We start from the raw sequence: 21871 nt of genomic DNA, 5'->3' as shown, positions 1-21871 counted from the left end.
AGCGTGGCTTCCCTTTATGACTTCCTTGCGCAGTCATCGTGACGCCACTTTTACAAATCAATCACAAACATTTTGCAGGTAAATATAAACTTTAACGCCTCTGTTCCACTGAGCACCTTTGCTTCCGGTCCGCCCTGCCTCCACTGCGCATGCGTCATTTCGGAGCATCAGCAGCTCGACTGAGAAAGAGTCTCTTCACCCAAAGTGATCAAATGGATTAATGGGATTATTAACCATCAGATAACAAAGTAAAACTTAATTTTAAATCATTCTCTTAAATCATTCTAAAGTCAGTTTTAAGCAGAAACTAGGCCGTTTTAAGCAGAAAAGAGGCGATATTCACTGACGCTTTGAAATGACGGACGCGCAGTGAACACAACAGCGAGCTGCCCATGTAGCTGTGGCATTCTGATCGTTTTCTCCGTCTTTTATGATGAAATAATGCTGAATTTATGTGGAAATAATTGTTGTACAAAAGCTTCAGATATCTGTCGCTGAGTTAGATGATGACTGTAGTGCAGTGTTAAGCAGAAACGAGGTGATAATCTGTGAACCGTGGCTAATGATGCATGTGCAGTGAAGGCATGGCAGACCAATTTTTAGAGGGGACCGTTCCATCAGCGTTGCCGGTTTTATCCTGAATAGCAAATCGGGGCGTGTTTTGAAGCATCATAGTAACTTCCTGATTCATCCTTTGTTAATCTTGAACAAATGTGGTATATGCAGTAGTTACGGCCATCATGAAATTTGAAATTTTGGTGAAATTTTTGAGCTGTTCAAAACTTTCACCCTAATTCAAAAAATCTGCACCATTACGCTGTCATGTCTGGGTGTTCGTAGTTTTAACAGCTTCAAACATGTTCAAACATCTTTAAATGGGGTAGTCCGAGTGAGTACAACTTGATACTTGTTTGACTGTGCTCCATCCAAAGCAGGGTTTGTTACAATTGTGGCTGAGAACGCCGCCAAAACCGCCGAACTGTCTTTCAGTAGATCGCAGCGAGGGAGCTGCTCTGCTACTTACGACACCCTGACCCAGAATCAGGTCGTCTGTAAGTGATTTAGCACCAGGTTCTTCACAAACATGAGAGGGGCGGCCACATATCCGGTCGTGCCCCAGTCCAGTCATGAGCGGCTCTGCTCGTCGGGCCCAGGGGGTGTCCCGGGGCCCAGCTATCAGGGGCCAACCGAAAATCCACGGTACTTTGGTATTGCTTCATCTCGACAGGATTCTGACTTGGAGGCGTTCAGTCATAATCCCACAGATGGTAGCTTTGCACCATTGGCTCCTCAGCCAAGCACATACACCAAATGTCTGAGCAGAATTACTGTTTTCAAGCCGGTTGACATATTAAACATACTTTAATAAGTTTTTGCTAAATCACATATGAGCTCAGCATTTGAACCTTTTATGTGTGCTTTTTCAAAAAACTGTACAACATATTCAGCTTTGTAAATCTGTGTGATTCAAACTAATGCTTGTTATTTTCATTGTTCCTAAAGTTGAGTTGGCTTGGTTTTCTGTGCGAAATGTAGAAATTCCCAGATAAATATTTGGAACAGGTCAGAAACAGTGAATGATGGGGATACAAGCCTGGTTTGTCCTTCAAGACATTCCCAGTGCATTTACTGCCACCTGCAGTGCTGGAGGCAGGCTGCAACCTTTTCTTTGTGTCTTGTTTTAAGTCAGCTGACATCCTGATGATGCATTATTGCTATCTTTTGGATTTAATTACATTTGAAAGTATCCCATATTTGCCTCTGAATATGTTGGATTTGTGAATTTGTGGATTTGCCTCTGAACTCGTTCTTGTTTAATTCACTTCTTCCAAGACCTGTCTGTATATTGATTATATTTTGCAATCTGTCCAAGGTACTTTGATTGGCTGCCCACCAGGTGTCACCACCTGTGACTTCCTGATTTATTTTTTATAATTTTATCCAGAAATACGATCCTAAAGCAGCCACATTTTAAATTTTTATTCTACCATTCAATATTCATGCAGTCATATATAAACAGACTTGGTTCAAAATTTAAGAAAAAAAAAATCTTGTTTGTAAGAGCTGTAATGCGTACACTACTGTACAAGCTTGTGTGTGTGTGTGTGTGTGTGTGTGTGTGTGTGTGTGTGTGTGTGTGTGTGTGTGTGTGTGTGTGTGTGTGTGTGTGTGTGTGTGTGTGTGTGTGTGTCACAGAGAATGCTCTAAATGTCACCATAGCTCAATTTCAATAGACTGGTAAGCTATCGATTGGCAGTAATTTATTGTTTGATGTGCCAAGATGAGCCGTCCAAGACAAGCTGTCCACTTCCTTTTTAAGAGCTATATTAGAAGTCACACTGAAGACGGTGTGCATCTGTGTCACTGAGAGCTAATTTACTCCCACCACAGACCATTTATACCATTACTGAAACACACGCTCACACATGCACACAGAAACACAAGGATGGAATGACACTTAGTGCGCACACATTTTGCCCATGTCGACACCTTCTCTTCATCATATCAGCTAATTTCTTCTTGATTTATTAATGACACATGTTGAAGCTGTAGGCCCAGCATCTCCAACATGTTTCAAAAGGACATTAAATTTAACAGCCAATGTGAAAGGCTGAAATTAAATTGATCCTCTCTTAAGTGAAAATGGAACTTTTGTCCCATCTGGATCTCCGTATAAGAATCGAATAAAATAGAATAGATGTTTATTTTCATTGCATTTCTGCAATGAAATTCTGAGAAATAAGAAAAGAAATAAAAACATCTTTCTGCTTTTAAAAAATGACCATGATTACGCTACAAATATACTGTGTTATGTTAGTAAATGTGCACTTCACAAATCCAACACAAAGCTCAGAGACAGAGGTAAGGAAAGATCTAGAGCCCTATTGAATCAGGTTAGGTAACTCATTCCACCACTGAGACATCAATAGAGAGTTGCGTAACCTAAGACTGAGGACCACATGTGGTCACATCAGGCAGTGTAAAGAAAGTGTATAGATTTAAAGCTACATTGTGTAGGATTTAGTATCATCTCGTGGTGAGGTTGCAGATTGCATTATGTTGTTGCTGATTATCATTTTGATTCCCTTCATGTTTTTCCTTCTTTAACAACTGGGATTCATACTCCTTTGCCTTCTCTTATGATAAGCAAGATGTTACTACATTTCACAGAAATCAGGGTTCTCAGACTATTAGTCTTCTCTATCAGCCATTTGACAGTGTATAAGTGAGCAACCACTAATTTCTCTTCTTTTTTTCCTTCAGTCTTTCTGCCGTGTTGCAAAATGTATCAACATAATGGCATCCATGACCTGTTCCCATGTAGACATGAATGACTCATTCTATGCTTATGAAAACACACCAGGTCTTCGTTCCACTAATGTGCGAATGGTTGTGAATGCTCTGTTCTATTTGTGCTAATAAATGCCTCTACATCTTAGTCACCGTAGCTGTAAATAAGTGAGCTCAGAGTTGGTGTGTGAGGGGCCATAATGGCCAATGTTTTGTAGGCAAAGAAAAAAGATATGAATGAAGAACAGTGCGAAACATGCATGACAATGTGACATGTGACCTTTTAGCTTGATTAATGACCAAGCATGGATTAGAAGAAGGAGCTTGATGTTGCATGTCTTCAGACCTGATGGTGGAGCATTGCATTGGTCAAGCTGTGAGATAAGAAGTGCTGTTTTCCAGAGGTGTCAAATCCAGCTTCAGAAAGTAAAAACCCTCCCATGTGTTGCTTCTACCTGTGCACCTAAAACAGATAATCTCAATAATTAGCTCATCCACCTGCCTGAAGAGCTGAACTAATTACAATTAGCTGGTTTATTGGGAAGATGGAACAAATATGTGACTGGACTTTTACTTTCTGAAGCTGGATTTGACACTTCTGCTGTTTTCTAACGTTCAGTAGAAGTTGTTTTTTTATTTAAAAGAAAAGCAATTAGGAAAACAGGACTGACGAAGAGTTATCTGAAGTAGTGGCCTGATTGCCGATCATGATGCCTAGGCTTCTTGCTAACTTTGATGAAAGAGGCAAGAAAGAATCACTGATTTGTCATTTGACATACTGAATCATATCTTCTTTTCTGCCATTCCCCTTCAAGCTCCAAGAGGACTACTCCCACCACGATTATTTCCACTGAATGAAACCAGTATTCAGATAGAGTGGGATCCTCCAGACCAACTCAATGGACCACCTCCATTATATCAGGTGTGTAAGGGAATTGCACTGTGGATTATGCATTTTTGTCTTTTTCACTTTAATTCTGAAACAGTTTTTCCTTTTATTTTGTTATGTTACATCAGACTTGGAGACATAACAAATTAATAATTAAACACAAGGTGAAGCGTTTAAACCAAATATTTTTTTGCAACCCAGAAATATAAAAACTAAGGGCCCGGTCCCACTGGGGAGAGGATTAATTGCGCATGAATTGAGTATACAAATTATGGGCGTTCGTTGTCGTCCGCAACACAATTGGCCAAAAATGGCAAATGCCCCAGTATGAATTATGGCTATATCAATAATGTATAGCGAATATATGACGAACAATCACGGATGTATAACGCATGTATTGAGGAAACGGATCTGACGCATTGCGATTATCACGGCAGTATTACAGATGTGTTGTTAATGCATCGTGCATGTGTTGCTCGTGCACAGCATCTGCATTGCGGTCATAAATGAAGTGCACTCGGGCCTGTTGGCATCATTATTCACACCGACACCACAGCCTCTGGAGCAATTGCTGGACTCGGACAAGTTGATTTTTTTATTGTAATGATCATAGAGTTGATGTTCATGTTGTCATGCAAGGGTTAACTGTTCATGAGTTTGGGGAGCTGGGGGGGGTTGTGAGATGGTGTTTTTTTTTTTTCATAACGAGAGAGTTCAGCATAAGTTGCGGCTGTAACAGCAACTCTTCCTTTTGTTGGTGTTAAATAAAAGTCCTGAAAGAGAACCGAGGTCCACGGCTGACTTCTCTGCAGCTGGGGTTTTACAGTATGTTGTTGGATGGCAGCAGCTATTACGTCTTTGGGGGTCCATACCTACAACTGTATGTCTCCACAGCTGGACTGGCACTGACTGGCAGGTATGTCGATTTCTGCCACATATAGTACTTTGGGTTTGCGTGATATGTTTGTTATTTAGTCGCTGATTGTCCACAAATCAGATGCAAAGCAGACGTAATCCAAACGCTTTATCCGTGGCCAATCTGTATGCATTCGCAACAACTTATTTTAGTCTATGATGTGGACATGATAGGCACGCTATACGAGGTCTATTAGAAAAGTATCCGACCTTATTTAAAAAAAAAAAAAACGTATGGATTTGAATCACGTGTGCTTGTGTGACCCAACCTTGAACCTTCATGCGCATGCGTGATTTTTTTTTTCACCCCTGTCGGTTGCGTCATTCGCCTGTGAGCAGGCTTTGAGTGAGGAGTGGTCCAGCCCTCTTGGCGGATTTTCGTTGTCAGGGAAATGGCTGAGAGACTGCCGCTTTGCTTGATCAAATTTTTTTTAGAAACTGTGAGGCACATCCATGTGGACACCATTCGAGAAATTCAGGTGGTTTTTGGTGAAAATTTTATGGGCTTCAAAGACATTAAGGGATGTTACTGTCCCTTTAAGGATGGCCCACAGCAGCTGTGGGGCGCGCCGCGCTCCAGGTGCCATCGACAGGCTGAGTGACCATTTCATTTCTAAACGGATCGCTCTGTGGATCCGTGACCATCGTGTGCAATTTCTCTGGTTATCACAAGAGCTGGACATCAACTATTTTCCTGCAGATTTCACTTTTAACAAGAGATTTTGTCATGGAAAGAAGCGGAGGCTTCGCGTGTCACGATGGATTTGCTGCTGGACCGACACAAAACCACCTCCGTTTTGGTCTCACAGGACGGCTTTGAGATGGCGTTCAGACAACTGTCGGTGGTTTTTCAGTGAAGTGATTATCCAAGAAATTGTGGACGAGCCTGGACATGCCAGAACATGTTCTGTGACGCTTCATCACGGCGTTGCTTTGCGCATCGCGGTACTCGCGATGCATGGAATTCCTCCGCACGTCTGTCTCAATTTGCCAAAAAAGTGCTGATGTCCATGTCTTTTCACAGTTCCTGTGCTAGTCCAGACGACGTCCCGGATAAAACACAGCGTCCAGTTTGGAAATGAACGGCACATTCCACTTTTAACAAGGAGTTTTTGTCATGGAAAGAGGAGCGGACGCTTCGCGCGTCACGACGTCAAGCGAGACAAAGAACACCTCCGTTTTGGAGTGCCAGAAGGACAAGCTGGGACATGTCCAGCTCTCCACAATTTCTCTGATACTCACTCGACTGGTAAGCACTGCAAGGCATGTCCCAGCTTGTCCTTCTGGCACTCCGAAACGGAGGTGTTCTTTGTCTCTCTTGCCGTCGTGACGCGCGAAGCGTCCGCTCCTCTTTCCATGACAAAAACTCCTCGTTAAAAGTGGAACGTGCCGTTCATTTCCAAACTGGACGTTGTGTTTTATGCGGGACGCCGTCTGGACTAGCACAGGAATTGTGAAAAGACGTGGACATCAGCACTTTTTCGGCAAATTCAGACAGACGTGCGGAGGAATTCCACGGGTGCCGCGACGCGCAAAGCAACGCCGTGATGAAGCATCACAGAACATGTTCTGGCATGTCCATGCTCATCCACAATTTCTTGGATAATCACTCGACTGAAAAACCACCGACAGCTGTCTGAACGCCATCTCAAAGCTGTCCTGTGAGACCAAAACGGAGGTGGTTTTGTGTCGGTCCAGCAGCAAATCCATCGTGACGCGCGAAGCGTCCACTCGGCTTTCCATGACAAAATCTCTTGTTAAAAGTGAAATCTGCAGGAAAATAGTTGATGTCCAGTTCTTGTGATAACCAGAGAAATTGCACACGATGGTCACGGATCCACAGAGCGATCCATTTAGAAATGAAATGGTCACTCAGCCTGTCGATGGCAGCTGGAGCGCGGCGCACCCCACAGCTGCTGTGGGCCATCCTTAAAGGGACAGTAACATCCCTTAATGTCTTTGAAGCTCATAAAATTTTCACCAAAAACCACCTGAATTTCTCGAATGGTGTCCACATGGATGTGCCTCACAGTTTCTAAAAAAAATTTGATCAAGCAAAGCGGCAGTCTCTCAGCCATTTCCCTGACAATGAAAATCCGCCGAGAGGACTGGACCACTCCTCACTCAAAGCCTGCTCACAGGCGAATGACGCAGCCGACAGGCGTGAAAAAAATCGCGCATGAATGTTCAAGGTTGGCTCACGCAAGCACACATGATTCATATCCATATGGGTTTTTTTAAAAAATAAGGTCGGATACTTTTCTAATAGACCTCGTATATCTGTTTTACACAGTCCCAGTCTGCTGCCAAGCCACAAATCCCCATCAGTTGTGGATATCCATGGATAACGGCGGATATACAGAGCATAGCTTCAGTATGCATTGAGTATGTAAGGCGGATGTCATCCACAACCAAAATTTTGTGCAGCTCAAAAATCATGGCAACGGAAAAACGTGCCTCTGTGGATAATTGCGGACATGTGCGGATGTCAGCTGACTCATACAAGCTTGTTTCATTGATATTGCGTATGTTTAGCAAATATGAGCCAATTTTGTGTGCAGTCCATACGCAAATTTTCCTAAATGCCAGTGGGACCGGGCCGTAAAGCAAAATGTGTCAAGGAGGATCCCATTAGATTCAGGCAGCAGCCAAACATCTTATGGTGCAGCGGGAACACTAGGCCTATTGTGTCTCCACTCAGCCACTCAGCTATTCTCTCCTTACAGCGCCTGGACTCAAAAATATCAGGAGCAGATATGAACCACAGGACTGTGGAGGGCCTATAGTATTCTTATCTTATGACATCACAAAGTCCTGATGGGAGTAAAAGTTAGAGCTCTTCCTTAGTTTAGATTATTTCATGAAATGTGTACATTCTCCAAGACCACTTTTTTCTCACGTTATTTCTTTTTTTTAATTAACTGTATCAAATTGAGCTACTTGCACAATCACTTCCGTGTTGTACTTAATACTACTATGTTATTTCCTGCCAAACAATGCTAATGTTTTACACTCACTGCCTGCACGTTTCTGAAACGGAACATCGGATTTACAGGACAATGAAAGCTACAGCCACCAAACACCTCCGTGGTGATAACCATTTGTAAAAACCAGGCGGCTTTTGATGACTTTCAGTTGAGTGAGTATCTGAGAAATTGTTTAACAGCTGGACATGTTCCAACTTGTCCTTAAGGCTTCCAATGGAGGTGTTTTTCCTGTGGCGGCGCGCTGCGCCGGCTGCCTGCCGACATGCGAATCCATCCGCACGTCTTTCATTAAAAAATCTCCTTTAACAGTGGAATGTCCAGATAAACTGCTGATCCCGACCTCTTCTGAAAGTTCTCTGTTCTCTCACGACGTCCTGGGTCAACAGAGGCTTAAATTTGGAGGTTTTCAGCTTGAAACAGGATGGCAACGGCGGCTCGGAGCGCGGCGATGTCCCGCTCCGTGGGAAGTCCTAAAGCAACACTAACACTCCATAATGTCTCATCAGCCGTTAAAAGTTTCACCAAAAACCAGCTGAATTTCTCGAATGGTGTCCACTTCGATGTGCCTCACAGGTTCTGAAAAAAGTTTGATTAAGCAAAGCGCCAGTCTCTCAGGAAGTTGTCAGACAAAGGGATTCTGATGGGAGGGGTGGACCACTCCTCACTCAAAGCCTGCCCACAGGCGAATGACATAACCGACAGGCGTGAAAAAACTCTTGCATGCCCACGAGGGTTCAAACTTGTCTGATGTAATCGCACGTGATTCAAATCCATATAGTTTTTGAAAAAAATAAAAAGGTCTGTTACTTTTCTCACAGACCTCGTATTTTCCAGAGTATAAGTCACTTTTTAAACTAGTTTGGCAGGTCCTGCAATTTATACTCTACTGCAAACAAAAAAATCACATAGGTAAGGCCTTTCGGCTGCTCTCTTGTTTGCACTCAGGGTCGCCCCAGCAGATCCAAGGTGGATCTGCACGTTGATTTGGCGCAGGCTTTACGACGGATGCCCTTCCTGATGCAACTCCACAGTACATGGAGAAATGTGGTGGTGTTGGGGGGGTTGAACCGGGAACCTTCCGTACTGAAACCAAGTACACAAACCATTTGGCTGAGATATTCATTATTAATTATAATAATTACAATGACTTATGTAATTAAGCACTAAACAAAATAAACTCTAATAATAAACCAATGTATGCCAATAATAAAAAGTACACGACAACAATGCACAAATTAAATAGCACATAATACAGAAAAAAGGTGCAACTTATACTCGAGTGAGACTTGTATACGGATTTTTCCTCTTCAAGAAGCATTTTTTAATAGGTGCGACTTATACTACGGAAAACACAGTATGTGTTTCACCATATATACACAACTACAAAGTTGATAAAATAGCAATTAACTAAGTATTGTTAACTAACATCAAATGCTAACTTTCAGTCAATGCTTTGTTTATGTGCTTTGCCCAGTTAACTTCTCAACAACTACACTAAAATAACATCAGCTGGGTGTTATCTTGGCTGTTGCTCAGAGTGGCTGTTCTACTGGGGACAGAAGCTCGACTCCGCTGCTAACACAGGCTTTTTAATCGTGGACAGAAACTCTGCTCTACCGCTAACAGAGGCTGTTTAGCCAGGGACAGAAGCTCTACACTGCCGCTGACAGAGGCTGTTTGACTCTGTTTGATAAGCCATAAAAACTTCATGCTGTTAAATTTGGATGGAGCCAAACAAAGTGGGACACAGCAATGCTCAGATTATTTGCTCTCCTGTTTGTGCAAATGTTTTGTTTTCAATATTTACCTGTATAAACTTATGTTGAAATAGCATAAACTCCATGAACAACAGCTTGACTGGAAATGTCCAAGCAGTGTTATTTCGAAAGCACATCACTTAAAGCTTAGGGCCCCTTCATGCATAACACGAAAGATGCAGAAACCAGAAGAAAATCCACGAACCAAAAACAAAATGGGGAACCACGAAACATTCCACCTGCTATCGTGAGGGATGCATGGCAGAACAGGCGTGCACAATACCGTGACAGCAGTGTCTTACATGCTCATGTTCACGTGCACGAACACAGTGTACACACACACCAGCGGAGGGTAAAATTCATAAAACACCACAATTTATAATAATTAATTCTTGTTATAAAGAGCGGCTTTAGCCTCCGCCTAGATCTACATCAGGAAGTAATGTAATGACGTGCATTACTGTTCTCTCTTTCATGTTTTACATGAATTATCTGATGCACTCGAGCCGGCCGACTCTCGTCTCATGAAGAGTCAGGCTCTCACGTTGTAAACACATGCAGCCGGCATGGCGTCCCCAGTGCGCAGTGATCTGATGCAAATGTGATATGTGTTTGAACCCTCTACCACCCGCCTCATTTTGGCTTGTCAGTATCTCACAAATAAAAAGTGAAAGTTCCCATCGATGGGATATACAGGCTTAGAAGCGGTAAATTATTACAATGTGGGGAAATCCCACAGTGACACGTGCCTCGCGGGGCATCCCTTGGGGTGATTTCCTGCATGGCATGATATTCACCAGCACTGCAGTGCACTGATGCAGCAGTCAGCTGTAGCAATATGTGTTTTAATTTATTTCCACGTGAGGACAGTATGCCGACGTCTGCGCATCACGCTGTACTTATGTGACTTATTATCCTACAAGCCAGTACAGGTGTTCTCGAGCTATGACTTGTGAGCATAGATATCTGACCAGCAGCACGTCACAGGGGGACACGCCCACCTCTGTCAGCGGACCTCGGCAGGTCACAGAAAAAAAGGCTCATTCTCTGTCGCTTTGTTCTGTGATTTTAATTTAATGTATGTATTATTATGTGTTTGTCCTGCATCTGTCGGATGTCTGTATTTTAATTTGACACCTTCCGTGCACAGTCAGAGTGTGTCTGTGTGTGTGTGTGTGTGTGCGTGCACGTGTGCATGTGTCTGTGTATGTGTGTGTGTGTGTGTGGGTGTGTGTGTGTTGGTGGGGGGGACGAAACACTCCTCAAGCCTTTTATGTTGGGGGGTGCGGACGACGACGGCTCACTCCACATGCCATTTGTGTGTGTGTGTGTCTTGGAGGTGGGAGGGGGTGGCGACACACTCCACATGCCATTTGTGTGTGTTGGGGGGTTGTCGGCACAGTTACACCCATGTGTGTTGCCAGGTTATGCTACACTCGTGTTGTACTTAGCCACGTTTCACAGACATATCGAATATGGTCGCCTGCTCTCTACTGTTGTACCAGGTGCACGAATAGCCCTGCCTTTTCTAAGTGTACAGCAAGCAGTGTTAGATGTTTGTGTGTGACACCTGGAATTTGGCCAACACCTGCCGAGAGGGGGATTGAATGAGCATGCGCAGGGCATTCGCTGTCTTTCGGTCGCTTGTATGCTCAAACGGTTGTAGCGACAGGTGTACGAGGAGTTTGAGCCGGCCCCGATTTTTCACTAATGGCATTCCTCCTTCATGTACTCGTCGACTTCAATCATGTTTTGTGTGAAGGGGTCCTTAGTGTATGTAGTCATTTCATGTTGTCACATCAACATAAAACATTTCCATGTTGTACAGGCCCAAAAATGTAATTTTGATCTTTTAATACCGTTGTACATTACCTGGAATTTAGTAATACGGGTCTTAATATGGTTCTCAATCAGTTGTACAGTAGTGTTCAGAATAATAGTAGTGCTATGTGACCAAAAAGATGAATCCAGGTTTTGAGTTTTTTTCTTATTGTTACATGGGAAACAAGGTACCAGTAGATTCAGTAGATTCTCACAAATCCAACAAGACCAAGCATTCATGATATGCACACTCTTAAGGCTATAAAATTGGGCTATTAGTAAAAAAAAAGTAGAAAAGGGGGTGTTCACAATAATAGTAGTGTGGCATTCAGTCAGTGAGTTTGTCAATTTTGTGGAACAAACAGGTGTGAATCAGGTGTCCCCTATTTAAGGATGAGGCCAGCACCTGTTGAACATGCTTTTCTCTTTGAAAGCCTGAGGAAAATGGGATGTTCAAGACATTGTTCAGAAGAACAGCGTAGTTTGATTAAAAAGTTGATTGGAGAGGGGAAAACGTATACGCAGGTGCAAAAAATTATATGAGGCTGTTCATCTACAATGATCTCCAATGCTTTAAAATGGCCACAAAAAAAAAAAAAACAGAGACGTGGAAGAAAACGGAAAACAACCATCAAAATGGATAGAAGAATAACCAGAATGGCAAAGGCTCACCCATTGATCAGCTCCAGGATGATCAAAGACAGTCTGGAGTTACCTGTAAGTGCTGTGACAGTTAGAAGACACCTGTGTGAAGCTAATTTATTTGCAAGAATCCCCCGCAAAGTCCCTCTGTTAAATAAAAGACATGTGCAGAAGAGGTTACAATTTGCCAAAGAACACATCAACTGGCCTAAAGAGAAATGGAGGAATATTTTGTGGACTGATTAGAGTAAAATTGTTCTTCTTGGGTCCAAGGGCCGCAGACAGTTTATGAGATGACCCCCAAACTCTGAATTCAAGCCACAGTTCACAGTGAAGACAGTGAAGCATGGTGGTGCAAGCATCATGATATGGGCATGTTTCTCCTACTATGGTGTTGGGCCTATATATCGCATACCAGGTATCATGGATCAGTTTGGATATGTCACAGTACTTGAAGAGGTCATGTTGCCTTATGCTGAAGAGGACATGCCCTTGAAATGGGTGTTTCAACAAGACAATGACCCCAAGCACACTAGTAAACGGGCAAAATCTTGGTTCCAAACCAACAAAATTAATGCCTCGCAGATGTGAAGAAATCATGAAAAACTGTGGTTATACAACTAAATACTAGTTTAGTGATTCACAGGATTGCTAAAAAAGCAGTTTGAACATAGTAGTTTGAGTTTGTAGCGTCAGCAGCAGATGCTACTATTATTGTGAACACCCCCTTTTCTACTTTTTTTTTACTAATAGCCCAATTTCATAGCCTTAAGAGTGTGCATATCATGAATGCTTGGTCTTGTTGGATTTGTGAGAATCTACTGAATCTACTGGTACCTTGTTTCCCATGTAACAATAAGAAATATACTCAAAACCTGGATTCATCTTTTTAGTCACATAGCACTACTATTATTCTGAACGCTACTGTATTTATCATACACAGTACTAGCATCAACTTTCATGAAAGGAAAGCATGTTGCTATCCTCCTGAACACACTTATTTTTTGCTCTTCTGCTTAATTGTTTTTCCAGGTTGAGAGGACAGATGTCTCTCTCTCTGACCCACAAAGTCCTGTTATTAGAGGAACCAGATTCTCAGGTCGCAGTTACTACCGGTTTGCCAGTCACACTCTTCCTGTTAATGCTGATTTCACAGGTAAGAAAGCTGACCTCAGTTTGAGTACCAGAAAATGAACTGCATGGCTGTCAGCATGTTACTGTAAACGTCATAGCGTGTTGGTGTGTGCTACTGTGTTGTTCCCTTGCTGTTCTGCAGTCTTCTTGGCATTCCTTTGGAGTGACTTCCCCAGTCATCCTAAAGGACAATTATCTCTCTGTTTACCAGCATTATTAAAGGGTTGAGCTGCACAGCCAAACATGTTCTGCTTCATCTGAGAACATCACCCAGTCTGACGCACATAATTAATGACTGCTGATACTAATCAGTGGGATTTGAGCAGGCAAAGCTCTTCAATGCCACTTGAGCTTATTTTGTCACTGTCTTATGTATGTCTTGTATATTACCCACCATCTCTATCTTTGTGGACAAAATTTCTGGATTTTCTGGAGGCAGAGGCGTGTCTTGGTGGCACAAATTGTTTGCAGTTTTTGCAGACGTGGGCCTCCATCAGTGAAATTGATGTGGAATTTTGCTTTTGGTCACACAGTTTTTATTTATTCATTTATTTTTTGTGCTTTCGGCTGACCCCTTTTCTCTGGGTTGCCACAGTGGATCCAATATCAACCCACATTGGGATTTTACGTTTTTACACTGGATTTACCTTCCTGACACAACTTCATTTCTACATGTGAAAATGTGTGCAGCTCCTGATGTTCTTCAGCAGTCTCCCAACACACACATAGTGGCACTGCTGCAAACAAAAAACATAATGCAGAATGCAAAAGTGAACAGACTAGGTGTGACCATTCTCCCACTAACTGATGTCTTTTGGACTGTATTCATACATAAATTACATTTTTACTGCACTTGAGAGTTCATGAGAAATATCAATGGCTCTTTAAGGTGATACAACTCAAATGAACAATAATAATCTAAGAAGATAATATGAATGAAATCAGAAATCATGACAACTTAGATTTAGGCTGTTAGTGACCATCCGATGATACACTAGGATTACTTTGTGCACTTCTGTGACCGGTCTCAAAGTATACAGCATTTGCAGAAAACAGCTACTGCTGAAAACAAAATACTTGTGAGCAGTGGTGGGCACAGATAACCAAAAAATTAACTTCGATAACAGATAATAAGATAACTGAAAAGTTATCTTTGATAAACTCCCTATCAATTTCAACACTCCGGTCAGGCGGAGGTCTTGAAAAATAAAGTCATACTAACTTATGGTTTTTTGAAAATACTGATAGAATAACTCCATTAATGTCAATTCTGTCATTTGTACAAAGTTAAAATAGAACATATATCTTTTAATGTTGAATAAGGCACTGATTCTGAGGTTTTGTAGCAAACACAGACCGCAAAGCATTCTGGGTAAAAGTGCTAAACAGTGATTGGTTCAGTAATCCATTATGTAAACCATCACGTTAATGTGATGTGTGTCGTGTGTTAGTTTAAAGATAAATGTGCTTTTGTAAAATATTCCATTTTTATTTGTAAAAACAGGCATTTTTACGGAGCCCTGGAAGTGTCATCGCAATTGCATGTTTTAAAACTTTTATGATGTTGTAAAACGTGCACTCAATATTAGTAAGTAAGTAAGTAAATTTATTTATATAGTGCCTTTCACAGACATAAGGCCATGTACACACGTTGTCGGGTATTTGTAAAACCGAATATCTTACCCTTTCAGTTTGGGGAAAAAATTTCATCCACACTACGTCGTTTAAAAAAAAAATCCATCCACATCAAACCGTATAAATGTGTTGTAATTAGTCTGCCAAACCTTTGGGTGGTGGTACTGATTAAAATTCTATCCAATCAGGAGCCTTATTCTCTTGTCGTCACTTCCACAAAAACTAAAAACATGGCGCCAACCTCGTTCGTGTGGACCGGTAAGGAGTCGGAATTACTTCTAACCGTAGTTTTAGAATACAAAGTTAACAAATATATGCACACAAAAAGCGCCTGGACAATGGACAATACCAACACTTTGAGAGTAGCCATGTACCCAGACGTTTAATACTGCCATGAACACTCCTGGCCAGTAGATGGCAGTAGTGGCCTTGAAAAAATGTCAAACAAAATTCCAGATAATCCGTGTCTGCTACATTTAAGATGCGTGGAATTTAACAAACGCAAATACTCTAACGTCTATAAACCCAGAGAATATATTCACGAGAGTTTTAGGCACTAGAGTTTAATGCTGTTATCTTTGGACCCTGAACAGAGTGTCTGAAATGCATTTGTCCTGTCGTGAACGTCTGAGATTACCTTATGCTACCCATAATGCATTGCTGTGTTGCTCCCAGCGCATTTTTGATGTAACTTAGCTGCTAATGTTAAGAACAGAGCTGCAGATTAATTGCAGAGTTTACATGAGTGTGGTGTCATGTTATGATGACTTGTTTTTAAGTGATTACTGTTAATTTTGATGCAGTCACGTAAAAGGAGCAGCCGCTCTCCACTGTGAGGAGACAGTGCACGTGCACATCCACTAGTGATAAATGCAGCCTGTTAAAAGCAGTCTTTGCTAGAGCTTTGTGCACACTTTTAAGAGCTGTGATTGATGTAATTGTGAAAAATTTAAGAAATACATCTGTGTGATCAGGCACCCTGAAAAACAGCTGACAGTTGCACGTTTACTTTTACGGAGGTAGCTATACTCAACAAAAATATAAACGCAACACTTTTGGTTTTGCTCCCATTTTGTATGAGATGAACTCAAAGATCTAAAACTTTTTCCACATACACAATATCACCATTTCCCTCAAATATTGTTCACAAACCAGTCTAAATCTGTGATAGTGAGCACTTCTCCTTTGCTGAGATAATCCATCCCACCTCACAGGTGTGCCATATCAAGATGCTGATTAGACACCATGATTAGTGCACAGGTGTGCCTTAGACTGCCCACAATAAAAGGCCACTCTGAAAGGTGCAGTTTTGTTTTATTGGGGGGGGATACCAGTCAGTATCTGGTGTGACCACCATTTGCCTCATGCAGTGGAACACATCTCCTTCGCATCATCCGTGAAGAGAACACCTCACCAACGTGCCAAACGGCAGCGAATGTGAGCATTTGCCCACTCAAATCGGTTACGACGACGAACTGGAGTCAGGTCGAGACCCCGATGAGGACGGCGAGCATGCAGATGAGCTTCCCTGAGACGGTTTCTGACAGTTTGTGCAGAAATTCTTTGGTTATGCAAACCGATTGTTCCAGCAACTGTCCGAGTGGCTGGTCTCAGACGATCTTGGAGGTGAACATGCTGGATGTGGAGGTCCTGGGCTGGTGTGGTTACACGTGGTCTGCGGTTGTGAGGCTGGTTGGATGTACTGCCAAATTCTCTGAAACGCCTTTGGAGACGGCTTATGGTAGAGAAATGAACATTCAATACACGAGCAACAGCTCTGGTTGACATTCCTGCTGTCAGCATGCCAATTGCACGCTCCCTCAAATCTTGTGACATCTGTGGCATTGTGCTGTGTGATAAAACTGCATCTTTCAGAGTGGCCTTTTATTGTGGGCAGTCTAAGGCACACCTGTGCACTAATCATGGTGTCTAATCAGCATCTTGATATGGCACACCTGTGAGGTGGGATGGATTATCTCAGCAAAGGAGAAGTGCTCACTATCACAGATTTAGACTGGTTTGTGAACAATATTTGAGAGAAATGGTGATATTGTATATGTGGAAAAAGTTTTAGATCTTTGAGTTCATCGCATACAAAATGGGAGCAAAACCAAAAGTGTTGCGTTTATATTTCTGAGGAGACCAAAGTACAAAAGGAAAATAACAGAACAGGGCACTCAGCCACTTACAGAATGATTTCCAAAATTAAATATGTAAAGTCCACGGCATCAAAGAAGTCTTCACACATGGATCATGCGCAATTGCCAGCCAGAGAATAATGTCCAGGTCCACGCCATCAAAGAAGTCCCAACTGGCACAGTCACATACAGATGGCATGCGATCACTAGCCAGAGAATAATGTCCAGGTCCATGCCATCAAAGAGATCCCGGCTGGCACCATCAAATAATCAATAGCATGTAATCGCCATCTGAAGAATAATGTCGAGGTCCACACCATCTAAGAGGTCCCAACTGGCACCATCATGCACGGATGGTGCACGATCGCCAGCCGGAGAACAATGTCCAGGTCCACACCATCCTCCTGTGGACAGATGTCCTCAACGGTCTCACCATGTTTAAGCAGAATGAGATGTTTTGGTATGTGGTTCTTATTTAGAAGAAGAAGAAGAAAAGGATAATCCCAGCTACTGCAAACAGATGTGTCCAGCACCCTGCCCATAAGCCATGGCTGTTGGACACTACATGACACTTCCAAAAGCAGTATCTCCGATCATCTCCACTATTTTGGCATACTACCACAGCAGCTCTGCTGTTAGTTTCTCACAAAGTTCTTAGACGATTCTGGCATGTTCGATAGGAAGTCCATTATCTCCTGAAAATAACATTTTCTGACTTTTTCCGATGCAAGAAATACATCTGCATGTTCATGCAGCCTGTAAAAACAGAATCATGATGGAGTTTCAGATACACATACACAGAGCCAGTTAAAAGAGCATCATGGAGATGTTCCAGGTGCGCGTTCATGGCAGCAGTTATGACCAGGTTAAAATAGGGTCCTGCGACACAGACAGCAGAGTCACCACGTTATGATCCAAAATTCACAGCGTTGCACTTTTTCCACCTTTTTTTATGTTACTGCCTTATTCCTAAAGGGATGAAATTCATAATTAATGTGAAAAGCTTTTAGACTTTTTAATTTAAAAAAAAAATTAAAACAAGAAATCACATTACATAAGTATTCACAGCCGTTGCCATGAAGCTCAAAATTGAGCTCCGGTGCATCTTGTTTCCACTGAAATGTTTCTACAGCTTAACTGGAGTCCACCTGGGGTAAATTCAGTTGATTGGACAGGATTTGGAAATGCACACACCTTACGTTATTGTAATAGTCATTGTCACAATGCATGTCAGAGCACAATCCAAGCATGAAGTGAAAGGAATTGTCTGTCGACCCCTGAGACAGGATTGTCTCAAGGCACAAAGCTGGGTAAGGTACAGAAACATTTCTGCTGCTTTGAAGGTCCCAGTGAGCAAAGTGGCCGCCATCATCCGTAAATAGAAGAAGTCCAGATTCACCAGGACTCTGCAAGAGCTGGCTGCCCGTCTAAACTGAGTGATGGGAAGGAAGGGCCTTAGTCAGGGTCGTGACCAAGGACTCGATGGACGCTCTGTCAGATCTCCAGCATCTATGTGGAGAGTGGAGAACCTTCCAGAAGGCAACCATTTCTACAGTAATCTACCAATCAGGCCTGTATGGTATAGTGTCCATATGCAAGCCACTAGTAAAAGGCACATGGCAGCCCATCTGGAGTTTGCCAAAAGGCACCTAAAGGACTCTCAGACCACAAGAAACAAAATTCACTGGTCTGATGAGAGAAAAATTTAACTCTCTGGTGTGAATGCAAGGCATCATGTTTGGAGGAAACCAGGCACCATCCCTACATTGAAGTATGACGGTGGGAGCATCATGGTGGGAGACTAGTCAGGATTGAGGGAAAGATGAATGCAGCAATGTACAGAGACATCCTGGATGAAAACCTGCTTCAGATCGCTCTTGACCTCAGACTGGTGCATCAGTTCATCTTTCAGCAGGACAATGACTCTAAGCACACAGCCAAGATATCAAAGGAGGAGCTTCAGGACAACTCTGTGAATGTCCTTGTGTTGCCCGGCCAGAGCCCATAACTGAATCTGATTGAACATCTCTGGCGAGATCTGAAAATGGCTGTGCACTTACGCTCACCATCAAACCTGATGGAGCTTGAGAGGTGCTGCAAAGTGGAATGGGCAAAACTGCCCAAAGATAGGTGCACCAAGCTTGTGGCATCATTTTCAAGAAGACTTGAAGCTGTAAATGCTGCCACAAGTGCATCAACAAAGTATTGAGCAAAGGGTGTGAATGTGATTTCTTAGTTTTTTATTTTTCATGAATTTACAAATAAATAAATCATTTTTTTTTCCATGTTGTCATTATGGGGTGTTTTGAGTAGAATTTTGAGGGAAAAAATTAATTTACTCCATGTTGAAATCGGTCTGTAACATAAAATGTGGAAAAGTGAAGCTTTGTGAATACTTTCCAGATGCACTGTATGTGGTTCCTTGTCCTGCTTTGAAAGCTGTTTTTATTCCAGATCAACTGAAAATGACAGATTTAAATAAACTGGCTGCCATCTCAGTCACTCTATTTTATCATAAAGGAAACTATGTCTCTCTGTAAAGGCTCCCAGCAAATAGATGGTGATTTTTGCTATTGAGGGAGCACCGCTCAACTCCTCCACTTTCCTCCTTCATAAAGGGTAATGGATCAGACAATCACTTTCAGACCGGATCTATTCTGGAGCATCAATGTGTCGGCAGCCCTCAAACCATCGCCCTTTTACAACCATCAATACTAATAGCATCATCTACAGACAATTATTCCCATCGAAGTGCACAGAACAGCGAACAAATCAAAGCCAAATTGGATTATGAATGTAATGTAGTGTAATGCCCCCCTAAGAGTCGATTGATCACAGGAGAGAGACTCGTCAGTCGTTGAGGTCTTATGGAAATATAGTAACTCCAACAATGACACGTTATTAAGTTTATCTTTATGTAGTCCTTCATAGTCTGTGATTTTATGAATTTTACTCAGAAAACATCACAAAATATTGAGAGTATACTCTGCCAGTCTGGAAAATCAAGTTATTTGGAATATTTTAAGACAAGAGGTTGTTCTCCTTTGGCCAGTCAGAACACACAGGAGGCAGATCATATTTTTTCTCTGTCAACATTTTTTTTTTTCTGGGAATATTAATATTTGTTTTTATTTTGAATAAATTCATCACATTTTTATGCAGGCCCAATATGTTGGAAACTTTTCCTTCAATAAAAAAATCTTATTTTCTTATGTCAAAACAAATGGCTTTCCTTAAGTAGTTATTGTCACAGTAGTGCATATTTCCATAAATAAGCTTCTTTATGTCTGATTAATGACGCTTCTTAATGCTAAATAAATTTAGGGTACTTGAGGTCAATATTTTCCACACTGAATCTTACTTTAGATGAAACAGGACTATAACCACATTCAATCAGTGCTGTGATCTGAATACCCTGTAAGTGCTTGTTTCCATAAAAACACATTCATCCATTTATCTTATGCTTCTGTACCTTTAGCCCTGTGATGTCACTTTGTGCCTGTCACATTTTTAATTGTATGACTGGAATGACAATGATGTGCTGTTTATATTCTCAAATTTAAAATTAAGTGAAAAGAGATAAAACTTTGCAAACACTGTTTCAAAATAAAGAATGTGGGAGCAAATAGGCTTGAATAATTTCCAGACACGACTAACACTACATGTCTAGAAACAGTACAACTGAACAAGACGGAAATGTTAAATGATACAAATAATTTTTCCTTAATTAATATGATTGATTACAAGGCTTTGACGTGGGGGGGTGGAGAGTGTGCAAAAGGAAAGTTTGCACAGACATCATTAGTTTTTCCCCATTTAAAGATTAATCATAAGAGGCTGGGCTCTTTAATTCTGTCATTTGTATATTTAATGGGCTGCTGCAGAATCTATGGGTGTAATTAGCTTGCTGCCGTGGTCTCATTAATACGCCAGGCTCTGATTAATGCCAGCAGAGAGCTAACATGACTGGAGTTATTCAGGTTATGTTGTGTGGATGATTACACACAACCTCCACTGTTTACTGAGACAGCGAGAGTAGAAACAATACAGTAACATATGAGACAATACCACCTAATATATAAGACTATTTAAAATGGAAAGTGGGTACATATTGCTACTTGTTAATGACACACAATGTGAAATATTTTGCAACACAAATCCTCCACTTAGGCAGCGAGACAGGCGAAACAGTACAGCATGCTTTATGAACAGTAATTCCATTTAAGCATCCTCAGTAATTTTTAATTTAAAATAATGTGATTTACTTTGTTGACAACTTGGGGATTCATTAGCAGGTCCATTCTGAGATGACTGCAGACACACCAAACATGAAATCAACCTTCTTTGAGAAATAAAGGATTCTGTTGATATATTGTATAAACTGTTTAAACCACCTACAATCAGGTTAAAAGTCTAGTCTTTCTTTTTCTTCTTTGTGATATACAAATAATGAATGTTTATGATGAGGTGAAAGGTGGAATGTACCATTCAACAAGGCAAAGCCGACTTGAATGGTACGTTCCACCTTTCACCGAATTAAATATTCTTTCCATTGAAATTTGTTTTATATAATGGCAAAATAGATACTTGTTATTTGATATTTTATTAATTTATTAATTTCTAAACAACAGAAAAGGGACTTACATTTTGGTGTTCATCACT

General features: G+C 41.6%; 1 protein-coding gene across 1 annotated transcript in view; it reads left to right on the top strand.

Annotated features, from left to right (window-relative positions):
• ush2a (Usher syndrome 2A (autosomal recessive, mild)) overlaps positions 1–21871 on the top strand; it is a 1147097-nt gene that overhangs the window by 402497 nt on the left and 722729 nt on the right. Inside the window, 2 exon segments of the mRNA XM_034188044.1 lie at positions 4107–4213; positions 13335–13458. Of these exon segments, the coding sequence (XP_034043935.1) occupies positions 4107–4213; positions 13335–13458 (231 nt within the window).

This window comes from Thalassophryne amazonica, chromosome 2, assembly GCF_902500255.1.
Source record: "Thalassophryne amazonica chromosome 2, fThaAma1.1, whole genome shotgun sequence".
NCBI lineage: Eukaryota > Metazoa > Chordata > Actinopteri > Batrachoidiformes > Batrachoididae > Thalassophryne > Thalassophryne amazonica.
The sequence above is the reverse complement of the archived record's forward strand: the minus strand, read 5'-3'. Positions and strand labels throughout refer to the sequence as shown.